At 38.4% G+C, this 20,160-nt stretch overlaps 1 protein-coding gene across 1 annotated transcript in view; it reads left to right on the forward strand.

Moving 5' to 3' along the window:
* Acoxl (acyl-CoA oxidase like) overlaps positions 1 to 20,160 on the forward strand; it is a 353,884-nt gene that overhangs the window by 208,230 nt on the left and 125,494 nt on the right. The window contains exon 13 of the mRNA XM_074050254.1: positions 12,655 to 12,744. Coding sequence (XP_073906355.1) covers positions 12,655 to 12,744 — 90 coding nt within the window. The remainder of the gene's footprint in view (positions 1 to 12,654; positions 12,745 to 20,160) is intronic.

Consider the following 20,160-nt stretch of genomic DNA (forward strand, 5'->3'; position numbering starts at 1 on the left):
TGGGCTGTACCACTCCCTAAGGATTCTGTTGGCTTTTGGAGCCTGGGTTTAGAGTTCCCTCTGTCTATTTCACATTTCTTTCTTTCCTTCTTTCTTGTTTTATTAAAAGTGAAGTAACCTAATGGAAAATATTAGTCACTTTTGGGGGGGATGAAACCTTTAAGAAAAAGCTTCCCTCATTCTTCTTTTCCAACCCCCCCGCCCCAAACTCCACTAAGAGTATGCTAGGAAATGCCCCACTCAGGAATCCTGTGTGGAAAGAAGAAAATTTTCATTCTGTAATGAAGTCTTCAGTTGCTGTTGAGTGCCTTGAGATTATGGCTTAGAGAAGGAGTTCTTCTGACTCCATAAGATTTATTCATGTTGGAGAAGCTCTTAACATCGATCTGTCTCTGGTTGGGAATGAACATGGTGTGAGATAACACATCGCACTCACTCTGTAATAATTAACCTCCAAGGGCTGCCATGTGAAGTACCATAGACTGGCTAGTTTAACAACAGAAATTTCTTATAACTCTAGAGGTCAAAAGACTGAAATCCATGTGGTAGCATGTGGTTTCTTCTTTTTTTATTATAGTATTTATTAGGATATATTTGTTATATGGAGGGATTCACAGTGACAATTCTGAATAGGCTTATATTGTACATTGGTTAGATAACCTCATCGGCTCTCCCCCTCAACTGCCTCTCTGCCCCACTTAAAACTATTGCAAGAGATTTCTTTGTTCTATTTGATCAAAGTATATGAAGTTCATCAACTGTATACCCTCATCTTAATCTCCTTTATTTCCCACCCCCACTAATACTCCCCACACACTGTACCTTTATACAGTCCCATCTTTTGTTATTAATATTTAAGTTGATGTTCAAAGGTGTTTCTTAATGTATGCCTGCTGTGAGTATACTTTACTTTGGTCTATTCAACCCCTTCCATTACTCTCCCTTACCTTCCATTTTTCAACAGCTTTTGAAATATATCCTTATATCCTCTACCTTCACAGATGCTATGTTTTATGATATTATTCATGCTCTGTCATTCTCTTTTTCTTTCCCTCTTTTCCCAGGTGGTTTCTTCTGAAGTGTCTCTGGGACTTGCAGGTGGCTTTCTTCTCCTGATATCTCCACCTGATCTTTACTTTGTGTATGTCTGTGTCCACATTTCCTCACTTATGGACAAACTAATGACCTCAATTTAACTTACCTTTTTAAAGCCCCTATCTCCAAATATAATCAAATTTGAGGTACTTGGGGTTAGGATGTCAACATATGAACTTTGATGGAAGACACAATTCAGCCTATAACACACACATATACACACACACCCCCAAAAATTGTTTTTAGTTTTAACTTGAGGTATACCAATGGCCACGTTAATAAAGCCTTGCAGTGGAGAGATTCCCAACAGAGATATGCAGGGTGAGAACCCAGGCTAATCCACAGCAAGGTTTCAATGGCCCATCTGTCAGTCCTGGAGAACATGGCTGGCATGGCCCATGAATTCATCATTGAGTGGACTGCCATAGTTGAGACAGCCATGACTCATTCAGAGATCCTCATGCTGTGATGAGCACAAACTCATTACAAGCTGAGAAGGACTGGGATGTGCTTTGGGAGAACCCTCTGGCTTTTGTTCAGTCAGCAGCTCCAGGAGAATGGCAGCTTCCTGGAGGACTGGACATCTTTGGCACCCCAATTAAATCTGAGATAATTATGAAGCTTAGAAAAATTAAACAGAATCCTCAAGGGAAGTGAAGGACCCTTGAGGCACACAAATGAAAGGAAGATGCCAATGACAGGAGTAGGAGTGGAGAATAAGAAATACAGCTATGGTTATTTCCCTAAAATACTTCAGGCTTTTCTGGAAAATACCATGGAGAGAGTGGGTATCTGGGGTTCCCAGGAGAAGCAGATTCTCACCAAGGACAACTGACTCTGGTTAGGGTGCATTTGAGAGAAGACAATATGGTACCTGGCATCATCATAACTTCCCTGATGAGCTGTCTCTGCTCTGCCCTGGGAGCTAACAGGTCTTTTCTACCTTCAGCAAGAAAGAACTTTGTCTAGATGACTTCCTCCAGGCACATGAGATTCCTTTATAGTTTGACTGTTTGCGCCAAAACCTATGTGGAAATTTAATCCCCATTATGAGGCATTTAAGAGGGTGGAAATTTCATCTATAGTATTTGTAGATGGGAACTTTGAAAGGTAATTAAGATTAAATAGTTCATATAGGTAGGGCTAATGGGACATTATAAGAAGAGGAGAAAGACCTGAGAAAGCTTGCTATTTCTCACCATGTGATGACTTGAACTTGCTTCAGACTTTGAGTCTCCACCAGCAAGAAGGACCTCATCAGATATGGCTGTCCAATATTAAACTTCACAGCCTTCAGAACTATGAGCTGAATAAACCCATTCTTTTTATAAATTATCCAGAAATAGATTAAGACACTCCTCAAGGAACATTGCCTCTGAATAGAGTACAGATCTCTAACAAAAGGTGTCCCAGGGACAACGCTGGGTAAATTTCAGACTCTTGTTTAAGGGGAATGAGGACAGTACCTTTGGTTTGATTTGGGGCTTGAGGAAGATGACAGAGGATTAATGAAGGAACAAGGGGCCTCACAACCAACAACATTTTCTCTTCTGAGCCTGAGGCCACAGCCATATAGTGTATCCCCATGTTCTCCTCCTCCTCTTCACTACTCCATCTCTTCCTGCAAAGAGCTTATTGTCAATTGTGGCTGGGCCCAGAAAAGGCTCCATTCCCCACCCCCTTCACCTGGGCTTTTGGTCTTGTGAGGGATGGTCCTTTCAACACTGTGCTAGTTACAGGTTTGCTTTCTGTTCTTTGGAAGACCTTGAGTCACCTCTAAGTTGGATCTCCCTGACCCCTGGGAATGCCAGGGACCTGCTAGGCTGCAGCATCCCAGGCTGCAGAAGCTGAGGCATGGTTTATATTAACCACTTCATGCCCATGAAATGGACAACTATAGAGGTATTATCATTTGCTGTGTTCAATAAATTTTCAGAAGCACCATAAATGAATGCAGGTTCACAAATGAATGTGTCTGCCTTGCTTCCAAGATCTCTAAAAGGTTCGCTCCATTGCTACATTCCCATTCCTGCTCAGAAGTTCCCACCACAGAGAAGATGACCCTCACCTGTCTGAACCAGCTGCTCCATTCACCACCTCCATGCTCACTCCCCTTACTATCATTGTTCCCTACCATATCATTTTAAAATAATTACATGTGAATGCTATAGCCTAATTTGAAAATTTTATTTACTGGATGTCTGCCTCTTCTAGACTATAACTCACTCACTGTTGCATCCCTAACATTAAAACAGAGTCTGGAACATTGTAGGAATACAATATAGTACTTAATGACTGACTGAATGAAATAACCTGTGTGGGAGGTGGTAGAACAAGATGGCAGAAGAGGACTCTCTGGCAACCATCTCCCCACAGAAACAATTTGGATAACTATCCTCACAGGAAAATACCTCCACAAGAGCTAAGGAAGCCAGGTGAAAGATGACCCCACTTGGTTTTTGCATAATAATAAGAAAGACACATTGAGGAGGGTATGAAAATAGTTTTGCCTTAAGTCACGACTATCCCAGTCTCAGGAAGCACACAGCATGGAGAGAGCCACTGTCTACTTGGGAAAGGAAAAAGAAGTAAACATAGAACTTTGCCTTGGAATCCAGTACCATGCCGATCATAGTAACACTCAGTAGAGCTCTATAGCCCCTCACCTGGCCCAGGACCTGTGTATGGAGCCTGTAGATCCAATCTAGGAACAGAGGCACCCACAATCCCAGTGGGATGAACTTTAGTTCAAGCCCACATAATTGTTGTCTAACTACAGTGGCCTCTGGCCCCAAGTACACATCAGCAGTAGGCAGACTGTTGTATCCACATGCTCTTGGAATGCCCCAGTGCTCTTTTGTTTTCAGTGGCTATGAACTTTGGATCAGACTTGGTTCTCACCAACCTTGATGGCTATGAGATTCCACCTGCAGTGGTATTCAGTATAGGGTATCCCATAGTGTTAAAATGGCTTAAGTGGCTATAGGCTTAGGGACTGTACTAGTTGACCTGCCCTGAATATCTGGACAGTTTTTGTTATTGAAAGACACTTCCTAGACTGGATTAGGTGCCTACATCAATGTACAATTATTGACACTTGGCCATAAGGATTAAGATCAGTCATGGAAATAAACACCAAATTGACAAAATAAGGAGCCAGTGACTGACTCCAGACAGATAGAAATGGAAGAATTGCCTGGCAAAGAATTAAAATAGTTTTTTTAAGGAAACTCAGCAAACACAGAGACATGATTCAGAAGTTTATTGAAGAAATTTAGCACAGGTTGAAATTTAAAAAAAAAATCAGTAAAAATACTATGAAAAAATACAATGAACAAAATGAAAAATACAATAGAGAGACTCAAAAGCAGAATTGATCAAGCAGAGGAAAGAATCTGTGAGCTTGAAAACAGGTTAACTGAAAATGTTAACTTGATAAAAAAAGAGAATGAAAGACAATAATGAATGCTTATAATATGAAAAGAACAAATATGTGGAGAAAGGTTTAAAAATTGAGGGTATGGGAAACTCAAAGGTCTCTGAACAGATTCAATCCAAATAAGACAACCTCATAACATTATAATAAAAAATGCTAAAGATCAAAGTCAGAGGATCCTGAAATTAGCAAGAACAAAAAGAAGCCAATAACATATAAAGGGGTACCTCTGTGCCCAATAGCAGACTTCTCAGAAGAAACTTATAGGCCAGGTAAGAGTGGAATGATATATTTAACATGTTGGAGAAAAATTTAAAAACAGTCTGCAATAATACTGTGTCTAACAAAACTGTCATTCAGAGATAAAAACTTCCAGACAAACAAAAGCTGAAGATTCATTGCATAAGACCTATCCTATAAGAAATGAAAATGTGACCCTTCAAGCTGAGGATGGAGTCTTTCAAGTGAAAGGCCACTAATTAATAACATTAAAATATATGAAAGCATAATGCATTAGAAAAAGTAAGTATGCAGTCAAATTCAGAATATTCTATAATGTAATGGTGATGCCTAAATCACTTGTGTCTATTTGAAGTTAAAAGACAATGCTATTAAAAATAATAACTACAATAAATTGTGAAGGGATAGTCAGTGTAAAATATGTAAATTGTGACATAAAAATTCAAAATATGGAGATTTTGTGGCATTAAATTATAGCTTTTATTTATTTTTCCTTTTTTAAACAATCAAAGTTAAGCTGTTAGGTTTAAAATAACCTATTATAAGCATAATTTTTTTTGTTAACTTCATGGTAAACCACAAAGCAAAATCCTATCATTGATACACTAAAAATGAAAAACAGGACATTAAACATACTATCAGAGAAAAATCATTTAACCAAAAGCAAGCAGAAAGAGGAACAAAGAAAGTATGTACAAAACAACCAGAAAACAATGATATGGCAGTAGTAAGCTCTTACCTGTCAATAATTACTCTAAATGTAAGTGGATTAAATTCTCCAATTAAAAGACCAACACTAGCTAAATGGATAAAAATAAGATTTGATGATATGCTAAATACAAGACTCCCTTCACTTTTAAGGATGCATATAAACTGAAAACAAAGGATGAAAAAGATGTTCCATGCAAATGGAAACCAAAGAGAGCAGGAGTAGTTATATTTATATCAGAAAAAATAGACTTCAACTAAAAATCTGTGAAGAGAGACAAAGAATGATATAACGATAAAGGGTTCAATTTAGTAAGAGGATATAACAGTTATATGCATATATGCAAGCAACATAGGAACATATACATATATATAGCAAATATTAATAGATATAAAGTAGCCAGGCATAAAATTTCAACATACATGAATTTAAAAATGTGATATATCACATTAACAATGAGTATATGCTCTCTGCTTCAGATGTACAAAAAAAGTATTTGACAAAATTCAGTATCTCTTCATGACCCAAACTCAACAAAATAAGTATGAAAATAATGTACCTCCACTAAATAGGGTCACATCGTATTGAATAGGAAAGATTCTCCTCTAAGTTTTGGAACAAAACAAAGATGCCTGCTTTTGCCACTTCTGTTCAATATAGTATAGAAGTCTAGGCCAGAGCAATTGTTCAAGAGAAAGAAATAAAGGACATTTAATTGGAAAAAAGGAAGTTAATTGTTTCGTTTGCAGATGGCTTGGTCTTACATACGGAAAACCCTTAAGATTTCACTAAGAAAAAATGCTGTTAGAACTCATAAATGAACTCAGTAGAGTTAAAATCAAGAAAGAAATGTATAATTTATACAAAAAATACCTAGGAATAAATTTAACTGAGGCAGTGAAAAACTACAAAGAAAGCTATAAAACATTGATGAAAATAATTGAAGAAAGCATAAGAAATGGAAAGCTATCTCATGTTCTTAAATTGTAAGAGTTACTATTGTTCAAATGTCCATAATGCCCAAAGTGATCTAGATTTGATGTAATACTTATAAAAATTCCAATGTCATTGTTCATATAAATAGAAAAAACAATTCTAACATTGATATGGAACCACAAAAGACCCTGAATAGCAAGGGCAATTTTTTTTGGTGATACTGGGGTTTGAACTCAGGACCTCACACTTGCTAGGCAGGTACTCTACCACTTGAGCCATGTCCCAACCCAGCAAAACCCAAAAGATTAATGCTGCAGGCATCCCACTACATGATTACAAATCTATAGTCATCCAACCAGCAAGATACTGACATGGAAACAGACCCACAAACCAATGAAACAGAACAGAGAGTTCAGAAATAAATCCATGCATTTACTCCCAGCTACTTTTGACAGAGGTGCCAAGAACACACATTGGGGAAAAGCTAGTCTTCTTAACAAGTAGTATTTAGGAAACTGGATATCCACATGGAAAAGAATGAAGTAAGACTCTTATCTTTCACCATATATAAAAATTAAGTCAATATTAATTAAAGACTTAAATGTGAGACTCAAAACTATGGGGAGACACTTCACACTATTGGTCTAGGTAAAGATTTTTTTGATAACACCCCAAAAAGACAAATAAAAGCAAAAATAGACAAGTGGGATTACATTAAACCAAAAGGCTTCTGTTTAGCAAGGAAACAATCCACTAGCATTAAGAGATAACCTACAGAATGGGAGAAAATATTTACAAATATTTTCTTCTGACAAGGGGAAAATACCCAAAATATATAAGGAGCTCAAACAACTGAATAACAAAAACACAAATAACAACAAAACAAACCAACAAAAAACCTTTATTTAAAATATTCAGAAGGCTGAGTGCCAATGGCTCATACCTGTAATCCTATCTACTCAGGAAGCAGAGACCAGGAAGATTGCAGTTTGAACCCAGCCTAGGCAAACAGTTCACAAGACCCTACCTCAAAAATACCTAATACAAAAAAGGGCTGGTGGAGTGACTCAAGTGGCAGAGTACCCTCCCTAGCAAGTGTGAGGCTTGGAGTTCAAACCCCAGTACCACAAAAAACCCAAATAAATAAAAATATGCAAAAGAAGATATACAAATCACCACCAGATAGATAAAAAATGCTCAATATTATTAATCAACAGGGAGATGCAAGTCAAAATCACAATAAGCTGTCACCTCACTCAGTTAGAATAGCTATTTTCAAAAAGATAGACAACAACAGTGTTGGTGAAGATGCAGAGAAAAGGGAATATTTGTACATTGTAGAGGGGAATATAAATTTGTACAGTCATTACAGAAAACCGTATAGAGTTCCTCAAAAAATGGTACTACCATATGATCCAGCAATCCCTTGGCTGGGTATATATATCAAAAAGAAATTATATCAGTATGTTGAAGAGACGTCTATACTTCCATGTTCATTGCAGCACAATTCACAATAGCCAAGATGTGGAATCAATTTATGTGTCCATCAAAGCATTGCATAGGTAAAGAAAATGTGGTATGTATACATAGTGGAATGTTATTCAGGCTTAAAAATATGAAATCCTACTACTTGTGACCATGTGGATTAACTCAGAGAACATTATATTAAGTGAAGTAATCCAGACACAGAGAGGCAAATACCACATGATCTCAGTTGTATGTGGAATCAAAAATAGTTGATTTCATGGAAGTAGAGTAGGATGGTGGTTTCCAGAGGCTGGGATGGTTAGTGGGGAGGGGGTATGACAAGACATTGGTCAAAAGATATATAATTACAGCCAGCCAGGAGAGATGAACTTCAAAAAATTAGTAATGCATACTGTATTCTTCAAAAACATAAAGCAGGTGGATGTCATGTATTCTCAGCATTAACATGGTAACTATGAGATGAAATACATTTCTTAATTTGCTAGAATAACCATCTCACTGTGTATATGAACTTAAAAACATACTGCACATGATAAACACCCCCACAATGTTATCTGCCAATTTTAATTTTTTTTTTGGAGAAAAGAAAGAAATGGGAAACAAGAAAGGAGAAATAAGATAAGGGAAGTGAGAAATAAGAAAGGAGAAACAAAGGAAGTGAGAAATGCAAAGTAAGAAAGGGGAAGCCAGATAAGGGAAGTGAGAAAAGGGAAGCAAGAAAAAAAAGGAAGCAAGAAAAAGGAAGTGAGAAAGGGAAAGAGATGGGAAGCAAGCAAGGAGAAAGAGAAGAGGGAAGTGAGAAATGCCAAGAAATGAGAAAGGTAAGCTAGATAAGGGAAGTGAGAAGGGAGAAAAGAAAAATAAGAAATAAGGAGGACAGATGACAAGACAGTCATCTGACTGGGGCAGAGAGATAAGGAGACAAGCATAGTATCGGGTTTGTTCTTGGTGGAGTTGCACAGAGCAGGAGCCTATGGGGACAGAGGAGCAAGGCTAGTGGCACTCTAGTAGGAACACAAAGTTCACAGGCAGTGGATATGAACTATAGCATGGAGCCCATGGACAATTACAGAGGAAAGCCAGAATCAGAGTCGGTGTTGCACATCAGGTAGAGGTAGGGCAGCATGAGGGGAGGTTGAGAACAAGGTGGCAGCAGAGGCCCTGGAAAATCTCCAGGCCCAGGTTTCTGGCAGGCCAGTAAGGTTAACTGTCTTAAAGATAAGGAGTAAAAGGGAAAGGCACATAAAGGCGGTCGGTGGGGCGATTGTTTTAGACAGAAGAGTCTGGGGTGGCCTCCCCTTGGTGGGGACTTCTGACCAGAGACTATAATGAAGAGAGTTCCTATCTTGAGCCTTTTTCTTGGGATTTTTCTTTTTCAGGCACATATTCATCTTCCACACCATGAAGTAGTGGGTGACTTTTATCTTCTTTCCTTCCCTTCCCTTCCCCTTTCCCTCTCCTCCCCTCCCCTCTCCTTTCCTCCTTCCCCTTTCCCCTTTCCCTTTCTATTTCCCCTTCCCTTCCCTTTCTTCCCCTTTCCTCTCCCTTTCCCCCCTCTTGACATGGTCTCACTATGTAACCCAGGCTGGCCTCAAATCTATAATCCTTCTGCCTCAGCCTCCAGAATGCTGGAAGTAAAGATGAGAGCCACTGTGCCCAACCTTCTTTTTCCCTTTTGATTTTCTTTACTTTCTGATTTTTTATACTGCTTATTTATCAGCAAGGGGATGGGGGGGCGAGGGAGGGGGCAGGGGGGTTAGTTAGGGGGTGGGGGAAGGGGGGAGAAATGACCCAAACATTGTATGCACATATGAATGATAAAAAATTAAAATAAATAAAAAACCAAAAAATAATTTTAATTAAAAAATACACATGCACACACTATTTATAATCATTTGGCTCCAAACATAGAATTTGAGTCCCTCAAGAAGACAGCTATTAAGTCCCCATTCATTAACTTCCCTACATCATAGAGTTTTCTCTAAACTAGCATGCATACTCACCCAGACCATGGATGTTAGGACTTTCTGAGCCCAGTTAGCTTTTAAATGTGTCACTTCAGATGTTCCAAGGATTTAGAATCCAGTGAGGTCTATTCTGAGGAAATTAGATGGTAAATGCACCGTTGGCAATTTCAGGTGCTAGGAAACAATGTGCTGCCCACAGCTGCTGTCTCGCTCGTGTTGGACTTGGAGTTTCTCTTCGCTGTTTCAGTTTCCTGCAAATTCTGTGAGAGCTATAAGCCATGTTTCCTCAGCTCTCAAGGGCTTCAGAGTCTGGAATCATCAAGTCTTTCAAACCAGAGGAGGAGTCCAAAGCAGAGTTCTACCACCTAGGAGAGAAGTAAATTATGTTGCATTTGAAGACCATTATAAGGTAAAACACCTTATGCTCACAGGACTCCTCCATGACCTGTTCTCTGAGAGACTGTTGATATTTTTTTGCTGGTTCTACTGTCGCTGTCCTTTGAGTAGATTATTCCTTTGGCCGTTTTAAAGCCTAGATTATCTGATTTCCAACATGGTGTCAGGGAACAAGAACATGTTGCCCTGTCCTCCACTGGGGAAGACGAGAGCAACATGCTCAGAGAAAAGGAGTTTCTTCCACACTGTTTATTTTGTGTGTTGTTAACAGCTGTTCTTCTTAGGTATAACTTTTCAACATGGAGGTGGTGAACTTAGTGTTCATCTTTTTTCCACACTGGAACTTGAGAGATGATTCCAGAGCATTCAGAAAGTCCCTGAACCTTGCTTTCTTCATCTGTAAAATGTGGGTAACGTTCACTTCACAGTGCTGTTATGAAAATGAAAAGGATGAGGGAAGTAGATGAAGTTTGTATCAAACTCTTAGATCAGTATCAGACTTGCAGTGAGTACTCACTGTGAGGTAGAATCAGAATGATGAAATTGAGTCAGCCCTGGGATCAGGTGAACATGAGTCATGAATGGCTCAGTCAGAATCTGACTTCATGTGGTCTGTCTGTGAGGCGGGCTTAGCCATGTGGTTGTGGGCTGAGGAGATAGAACTTCTCCTGGTTGGAAAAGTACTTATTTATTCATCCATAAAAAGGATCAATTTAATTTTATGTCAGCCAACGCAGAGAAACTAAAGCAGATACCTTAAAAGCAACTGAGGCCAATAGGAAAAGGGGAACAGGAACTAGAGAAAAGGTTAGATCAAAAAGAATTAACCTAGAAGGTAACACCCACGCACAGGAAATCAATGTGAGTCAATGCCCTGTATTGCTATCCTTATCTCAACCAGCAAAAACCCTTGTTCCTTCCTATTATTGCTTCTACTCTCTCTACAACAAAATTAGAAATAAGGGCAAAATAGTTTCTGCTGGGTATTGAGGGGGTGGGGGGGAGAGGGAAGGGGCAGAGTGGGTGGTAAGGGAGGGGGTGGGGGCAGGGGGGAGAAATGACCCAAGCCTTGTATGCACATATGAATAATAAAATTAAAAAAAAAAAGAAAAGGATTCTGACAAGCTCCTTTGCTTTTGTCAGCTGCAGGTGGTAACACTGTCCAGTTGTGACACTGAGGGGAAACGGGAAGATGGGCTGGTAGTTCTCCCAGCAGGGAACAAGGCTGATGCTCACAGGTTTTCATGGCTATGTAGGCACCAGGATCCCAGAAGTTCTGTGGATGCTTTCAGAAATGAAGCAGGTCCCTGGGCACTGAGGATTCTTGACCACCTTTCTTTGATCTTCTGTATCTCATATGGCTTGAAAATTTTAACAGGGGCAAAAAGATTGTCAATCTCTATTTGGAGTCAATGTACTAATTTCAAATGCTCCCAGAAGAAGTAATAGGACAATCACTTGTAATAGAGTGACAGGCTGGAGTGGTCTGTGGAAGCAGATTTGGATAGTAGGCAAGATTCTGGGGGTTTCATGATGAGAACATGAGCTGAAGGAGAGCTGTGGAGGTCTTGGAAGGGGAAAGGCCTAAGGCCAAGGGCAAGATTTGCTTCCTTCAAGTTTTGCCTGGATCTTGAGTAACCAAGTCCTTAGCTTATGTGAGGAAACTTGGAAAATGAGTTGTGAGCTACTGCCATTGAAACTGGATGTCAGGGAAGAGGAGGGGGAGAGGAATGAGGAGGAGGAGAGGAAGATGGGGAGGAGAAAGAGGACTAGCCAGAATATGAATTTATGATGCAGAGTAGTTAATGACAGTAAGATGCAGAGTGGCAATTTAAGACTTTTGTGTTGCCTCCCAAGAATTTTCATAGGTCTGTCTTCCAATTTTTAGAAGGATTGTGTGTGGGCGAAGGCATCATTACCTTGCATAGAATGGGATGTAATAGCTAATACTTTGACATGTATTAGAATTCATAATATCTGGAAGGGAGATAGAAAACAATATATGTCTTTATTACTTTTTGCAGTGCTGGGGATCAAACCCAGGGCTTTGCGAATGCTAGTTAAGCACTCTACCACTGAGCTGTATCTACAGCTCCAAAATCCGTGCTTGTATAATTTATTGAAAGCTATTGGAAAAATATGACATGACTATTTTTAAATGTTTTTGCTACTAATGAAGGCAACCCTAAAATAGTATTTGTGATCCAAAGCTAACATGGTGGATTGAAATTTCTTATAATGATTATTCTAAGTAGGTGATATATGGCTATTTTATTCTTTTCAATTTTGTGTATTTTTTTATCTCAAAGAAAATGTTAGTCCTGTATAATGATGTGATTGCAAAGTAAAGATGTGGGGCTTTTTTCCCCCTCTTTCTTCTGCACTAGGGTTACATGATGGAAAACCGAATCTCGGGCCTAAAGTGTGACACAGATGTGCTTGTAACTTTTGAAGGTGACAATATTGTTTTGCTTCAGGTAAGATTCAGCAAATGTTTATTCATTTTAAATAGCATAATTTTCAAGATCAAGGGTTATCCAAAACTCTGAAGTGTTTCATGTTTTATCTTCATTTGCTGTCTTTATTTAATTGGCAGGTATTTTCCTATTGGCCACTCGAAATTTGCAGTAGCTGAACAGGGGATTAAATCATTTCTCTTTTAGTTTATCTTTGATGTTGAGCTATGTCTTTTTGGTTTTATAAAACTACTTGTATGTATTGAGTCAGATTCTCCCACTAGGAAGGCTATTTCAAAAGACTACGTAAGTCCCCAAAGATGAACAGCAAATTTACAAAAGGAGAACTACTGATCAACTTCACTGGTGATTAAAGAAATGCATATTAGAGCAAATTGCAATGCTATTTTCTTTTCTATCAAGTTGTCTTGTGTCTGAAAACATGCTGAAATTTTGTTGTCTATGAGAACACAAAGGGTTTTCTTGAATGTTGTTTTGAGCCATATGTAATTCTACTCCTGGGACTCTATCCTAAGGTAATAATCCTAAATACAGAAGAACTTAAGGCACAAACATTCTTACCACTTCATTATTTATTGTAGCAATAATGCTGGAATCCAAATTTTCAACAATAGTAAAACGATTGTCTGACCACTCAGGGAATTATATTATATAGCCTTTAAAGAGTTCTATTTATAACAGAAATGAAAAATTTGTGGTAAGTAAAAATGATATAAAATTGTATATAAAATATGATTACATTTTGTGTTTTTAAGCTAGAAGAATGGTGACTTCTGGCTTGCCAAAATGAAATAGACACATTCTCTCCAGGTCCTCTCCCTTGCAATTAAAAAAAATCCCTGGACATGGCTCAAAAAACAAGTTACAAGAGACAGTGGAAGAAGAAAGGAAGAAGGGCGGCTCCCTGGGGACCTTGGAACTTGAGAGATGAAAAGTCAATAATTTATTTGGGTTTCCTTATTGCCTCCCATGATCCCAGTCAGGGCATTTTCCCCTGAATTTATAACAAGCATGGACAAAGTGTACTCCAAGAAAAAATCCTACTCTCATAGCTGAAGGATCAGGAACATGGGGGCCTAACAGTAGAAAATCTTTTTGGCAATTTGCACTTTACATCAGATACACATGGGTAAAAACCTGACCCTCTCCCCACTTCTCCACTAGCAATTTTAGAAGGGTCTGCCAGGGAGGTAACCTGCTATCTCATGCCTGACCCAAGGAAGTAGATAGAACCCAGTGGTGTTGGTAGGACTGAGCAGGAAGCTAATCTTCCATCTTCCTCCTGGTAGACTATCCTGAGAGGAGACCCTCAGGATAGTGTCAGCGGGGCCTATTGGTGAACTAAGCCTCTGCATCAATCAGGTAATGTAGGTTGGAGCTAATCACCATTATGTTTCCAGTTGGGAGCAGAATCCCTAACTCTACTTGACATCAATTAGACTATACCAGAAGGTGTGAGTATTGGTAGCAGCACTTTTTTTTTTTTTATAGTACTTGTCTTTGAACTCAGGGTCTTATGCTTTCTAGGCAAGCATTCTACCACTTGAGCCACAACCCCAGCCCTAGCACTTTCCATTTTCCCCACTGTGGCATAAGAGGACCCAGGGAAGAAATAAATCACACCCACATGACAATAAGAAATCAAACAAGGCAGTGTGAAGCAGGGCTAATGGACACTTTGATGCCTTCCCTCTTATGTTAGTCAGCTTTCTATCACTGTGACAAAATACAACTTAAAGGAGAAAAATATTTACTTTGGTTCAGTTTCAGAGGTTTCAGTCCCTGGTCACTTGACTCAGCTGTTTCTAGGCCAGGGTGAGGCAGAAAATCATAATGGGGAGCATGTGGCAGAGAAAAACTGCTCATCTCATGGTAGTTGGAAAGCAGAGAGCCAGGAGGAAGGGGCTGGAAACAAGATATAGTTACCAAGGCATGCCCCCAAGGAACCACTCCTTTCAACTAGGTCCCACCTCCTAAATTTCTATTGTTTTCTTCAAATAGCCCATCAAATTATGAACTCATCAATGGACTAAAAGCTGGCAACTAAGCCTTTAGCACTTGAACTTTAGGGAGAAATTTTAGACTCAAACCTTAACACCTCTCACCCCTCTCAATTCCAAAGGAGGGTCAGATGGAGAGCTGAGTCCTAGCCTCACTTAGCATCAATATAATGAAGTGATATGAAGATAATATTCTGCTTTCCTTTCCCCGGTTTTAACAAGAGTCAGCAGGAGCTGAGACTCTACCTTTACCCAATATCAATAGGTGTAATGAGGTGGTGGGAAATTGGGCTAATAAGCATTCTGCATCCTCCCTCCCATACTCTGATATCAACAGGGCCAAAGGGAGCTGAATTTTTACCCCACCCGTCTTCCACAAGGCAGGAAGACTACCCCCATTTTTACCAGGGTAGTGAGACTCAGCAGAGAGATGAACATGCTCACCCACCAGGTCCCTTTGCTGCACCTCAAGATTAAATAGGAACTCATAATATCCAAATACTCTGGATTCCATTGAAAGCACACATCATATGAAGAGCTAGGAAAATCATAAATTAAGTGGAAAAGTCACAGATGCTGACACTGGGAAGAGGAAATATTAGATGGAGGAATTATATAAGGATTTTAAAGTAACTGTCATTAAAAAGTCCTTCAAGGAAGGAAGTACCCTTGAAACAAATAGAAAAATTTCAACAAATAAAGAGAAGAATTAAAAAGGGATTGAATGTAAATTACAGAATTGAAAAATACAATAGATGAAATACAAACTTGTAGAATGACCTCATTGTTAATGTGGAGAAGACAGAGAATAGAATCAGTGAACTTAAGGGTAGATCAATAGAATAAATTCTATCTGAACACCTGAGAACTTAAAAATAGAATCTCAGGGACTTGTGTAACAATAATAAAAGAGCTAACATCTGTATATCTCAGTCTCAGAAGGAGAGGAAAGAGGAAATGAAGATTAGCAGGTACTCAAGGGAATAATGGCTAGATATACCCCAAATTTGTTGAAAGATGTACAAATGCAGATCCAAAGCATCTAGTGAACCTCAAGTAGGACAAACCCAAAGAAATTCACCACAAGACACATTGTAATTAAACTTCTCAATACTAAAGTCAAAGAAAAGTCTTGAGGGAAGTGATTCATTATACATAGGGGAACACCAATTCAAGTGACAGCAGATTTCTCACCTGAAACCATAGAGGCCAGAAGAAAATGGCACAACATTTTCAAATACTGTAAGAAAAGAAAAGTTGACAACAAATTTTAAATACAGTGAAAATATCATTCCAGATTAAAGGAGAAATAAAGATACTATCAGATTAAGGAAAATAAATAGAATTTGATTTGCTAGAAGGCCTGCCCTTAAAAAGTGACTAAAGGAAGTTTTCTAGATAGAAAAGAAAAAGATAATGGAAGAAAGCTTAGAACTTCAAAATGGAAAGAATCTGGAGATGGCTAAAAATAAGAGTAAATATAGTACACTATCCTTTGTTGTCATGAGGTTAATAAATTATATGTAATATTTGAGGCAACAATTATAACATCTTTTTCATTGTTTATTCATTTATTCATATGGGCATACATTGTTTGGGCCATCTCTCCTCCATGCCTCCACCCCTCCCCCTCTCCTACCTCCACTTTGCTTCTAGGAAGATCCTGTTCTGCCCTCTTCTCCAATTTTGTTGAAGATAAAACATAAGAGATAATAAAAAAGACATAGTATTTTTGCTAGCTTGAGATAAAGATAGCTATACAGAGAGATTCCTAGCATTGCTTCCATGCACATGTGTATTTCAACCTGAATTGATTCATCTCTACCAGACCTCTTCACTATTTCCCAGTCACCTCCCATAGTGGCCTTTGTTAGTCTAAGATTACTTTATTGGCTTCTTTGTAGGGAGCACACCGAACACTTTCAAGTTTTGGGTTTCCAGCCTTTCTCTATTTCTCCTGTACATGTTCTCCACTTGGCATGTGACCCATGTCCAATAATATTACTGCATTTGTTTTAGGTCTGAAATCTGCATATGAGGGAGAACATGATTTTTGGTCTTCTGAACCTGGCTAACCTTGCTCAGGATGATGTTCTCCAGTTCCATCCATTTACATGTGAATGATAAGATTTCATTCTTCTTCATGACTGAGTAAAACTCCTTTGTGTATAAATACCACATTTTCTTAATCCATTTGTCAGTAGTGGGGCATCTTGCTGTTTCCATAACTTGGCTATTGTGAATAGCGCTGCAATAAACATGGGTGTGCAGGTGATTCTGGAGTAACCTGAGTCGCATTCCTTTGGGTATATCCTTAGAAGTGGAATTGCTGGATCATATGGCAGATACATGTTTAGTTTTTTAAGAAGCCCCCATATTGTTTTCCAGAGTGGTTGCACTAGCTTGCATTCCCACCAGCAGGGTTCCTTTTTCCCCTCACATCCTTGTCAACACCTGTTTTGGTGGTGTTTTTGATGATAGCTATTCTAACAGGGGTGAGGTGGAATCTTAGTGTGGTTTTGATTTGCACTTCCTTTATGGCCAGGGATGGTGAGCATTTTTTCATGCATTTTTTGGCCATTTGGATTTCTTCCTTTGAAAAAATTCTGTTCAGTTTACTTGCCCACTTCTTAATTCGTTTGTTGATTTGGGGGGAGTTTAGTTTTTTGAGTTCCCTGTATATTCTGGTTATCAGTCCTTTGTTTGATGTATATCCAGTGAATATTATCTCCCACTCTGTGGGTGGTCTCTTCAGTTTAGAGACCATTTCTTTTGTTGTGCAGAAGCCTTTAAATTTCATGTAGTCCCATTTGTCCTCCTTTCTTTTCGGGCTGCTGGGATTCTACTGAGGAAGTCCTTGCCTAGACCTATAGCTTCCAGAGTACTCCCTGCTCTTTCCTGTACTAACTTCAGAGTTTCAGGTCTGATATTAAGGTGCTTAATCTACTTTGAGTGGATACTAGTACAGAGTGATAGACATGGATCTAGTTTCAGTTTTCTGCAGGCAGGTAACCACTTTTCCTGGCAACATTTGTTGAAGAGACTGTCTTTTCTCCATCATATGTTTTTGGTGTCTTTGTCAATAATAAGGTGGGCATAGCTGTGTGGATTCATATCTGGGTCCTCTATTCTGTTCCACTGGTCTTCATGTCTTTTTTTGTGCCAATACCATGCTGTTTTTATTGTTATTGCTTTGTAATATAGTTTGAAGTTGGGTATTGTGATGCTTCCAGCATTGCTCTTTTTGCTGAGTATTGCCTTGGCTATTCAGTCTCTTATGTTTCTAAATGAACTTTAGGGTAGGTTTTTCAATCTCTGTGATGAATGTCATTGGAATATTGATGGGAATTGCATTAAACATGTAGATTACTTTTGGGAGTATAGACATTTTTACTATGTTGATTCTACCAATCCATGAGCATGGGAGATCTCTCCACCTTCTGTAGTCTTCCTCAATCTCTTTCTTTAGAGGTTTGTAGTTCTCCTTATAGAGGTCATTCACATCCTTTGTTAAGTTTACTCCTAGATATTTGATTTTTTTGAGGCTATGTAAATGGAATTGTTTTCATATATTTTTTCTCAATTTGTTCATTGTTGGTGTATAGAAAAGCTAATGATTTTTCTAAGTTGATTTTGTATCCTGCCACATTGCTGAAGCTGTTTATGGTGTATAGGAGCTTTGGGGTAGAGTTTTTTGGGTCTTTAAGATATAGGATCATGTCATCTGCAAATAGGGATATTTTGACAGCTTCTTTACCTGTTTGTATTCCTTTTATTTCTTCTTAATGCCTAATTGCTCTGTCTAGGGATTCCAGGATTATGTTGAATAGGAGTGGGGAGAGTGGGCACCCTTGTCTTATTCCTGATTTTAGGGGAAATGGTTTCAGTTTTTCTCCATTAAGTATGATGTTGGCTATAGGTTTGTCATATAGAGCCTTTAGAATGTTAAGGTACATTCCTTCTCTTCGTAGCTTTTTTTGGAGCTTTTATCATGAAGTGGTGTTGGATCTTATCAAAGGCCTTTTCTGCATCTATTGAGATGATCGAGTAGTTTTTGTCTTTGCTTCTATTAATGTGCTATATTGCATTTATTGATTTGCATATGTTGAACCACCTCTGCATCCCTGGGATGAAGCTGACTTGGTCATGGTGAATGAGCTTTCTGATAGGTTGTTGGATTTGGTTTGCCATTTATTGAGGATTTTTGCATAGTTGTTTATTAAGGAGATTGGCCTATAGTTCTTTTTGGGTGTGTCCTTGTGTTGTTTTGGGATTAGTGTAATACTGGCTTCATAGAATGAGTTAGGCAGTATTCCTTCCCTTTCTATTTTGTGGAAAAGTTTAAGGAGATTTGCTATTAGTTCTTCTTTAAAGGTCTGATAGAATTCAGCAGAGAATCCATCAAGTCCTGGAATTTTCTTTTTTGGGAGACTCTATTGCTACTTCAATTTCATTTTGTGTTATATATCTGCTTAGGTGGTTAATATTCTCTTGGTTCAGTTTTGGATGGTCATAAATATCTAGAAATTTTTCTATTTATTCAAGATTTTCAAATTTATTGGAATATAGGTTATCAAAGTAGTGTCCAATGATTCCCTGAATTTCCTTGGTGTTTGCTGTTATCTTCCCATTTGTATTTCTGAATTTCCTTGGTGTTTGCTGTTATCTTCCCTTTTGTAGTTCTGATTTTACTTATTTGGGTCTTTTCCTTCCTCATTTTAGTCAGATTTGCCAGGGGTCTGTCAATCTTGTTTATTCTTTCAAAGAACCAGCTTTCTGTTTTATTGATTCTTTGTATGGTTTTTTTGTTTCTATTTCATTAATTTTGGCCCTTATTTTATTATTGCTCTTCTTCTGCCTTCTGCTTATTTTGGGTTTTGCTTGCTCTTATTTTTCTAGGAGCTTGAGGTGTAGTATTAGGTTATTGATTTGAGACCTTTCTGTGCTTTTAATATATGTATTCATGTCTATAAACTTTCCTCTTAGAACTGCCTTTGCTATGTCCCATAGGTTCTGGTAGGTCATGTCTTCCTTTTCATTAACTTCCAGGACCCTTAATTTCCTCTTTTATTTCATCAATAACCCACTGATCATTGAGCAATGTGTTGTTCAGCTTCTAATTGTTTGCATATTTTCTGAAGTTGTTTTTGTTGTTGTGTTTTAGTGTTAGTGCATTGTGATCAGACAGAATGCATGGGAATATTTCTATTTTCTTATATTTGTTGAGGCTTTCTTTGTGCCCTAAGATATAATCAATTTTTGAGAAGGTTCCATGGGCTGCTGAGAAGAATGTATATTGTGCAGAAGTTGGATGAAATATTCTATAGACATCGGCTAGGTCCATTTGATGTGTGAAATTTGGTGTGAATTAGTTCTAGAATTTCTTTATTGTTTTTTTATTTGGATGACCTATCTA

The sequence above is a fragment of the Castor canadensis genome, chromosome 12 (genome assembly GCF_047511655.1).
Source record: "Castor canadensis chromosome 12, mCasCan1.hap1v2, whole genome shotgun sequence".
NCBI classification, from domain to species: Eukaryota; Metazoa; Chordata; class Mammalia; order Rodentia; family Castoridae; genus Castor; species Castor canadensis.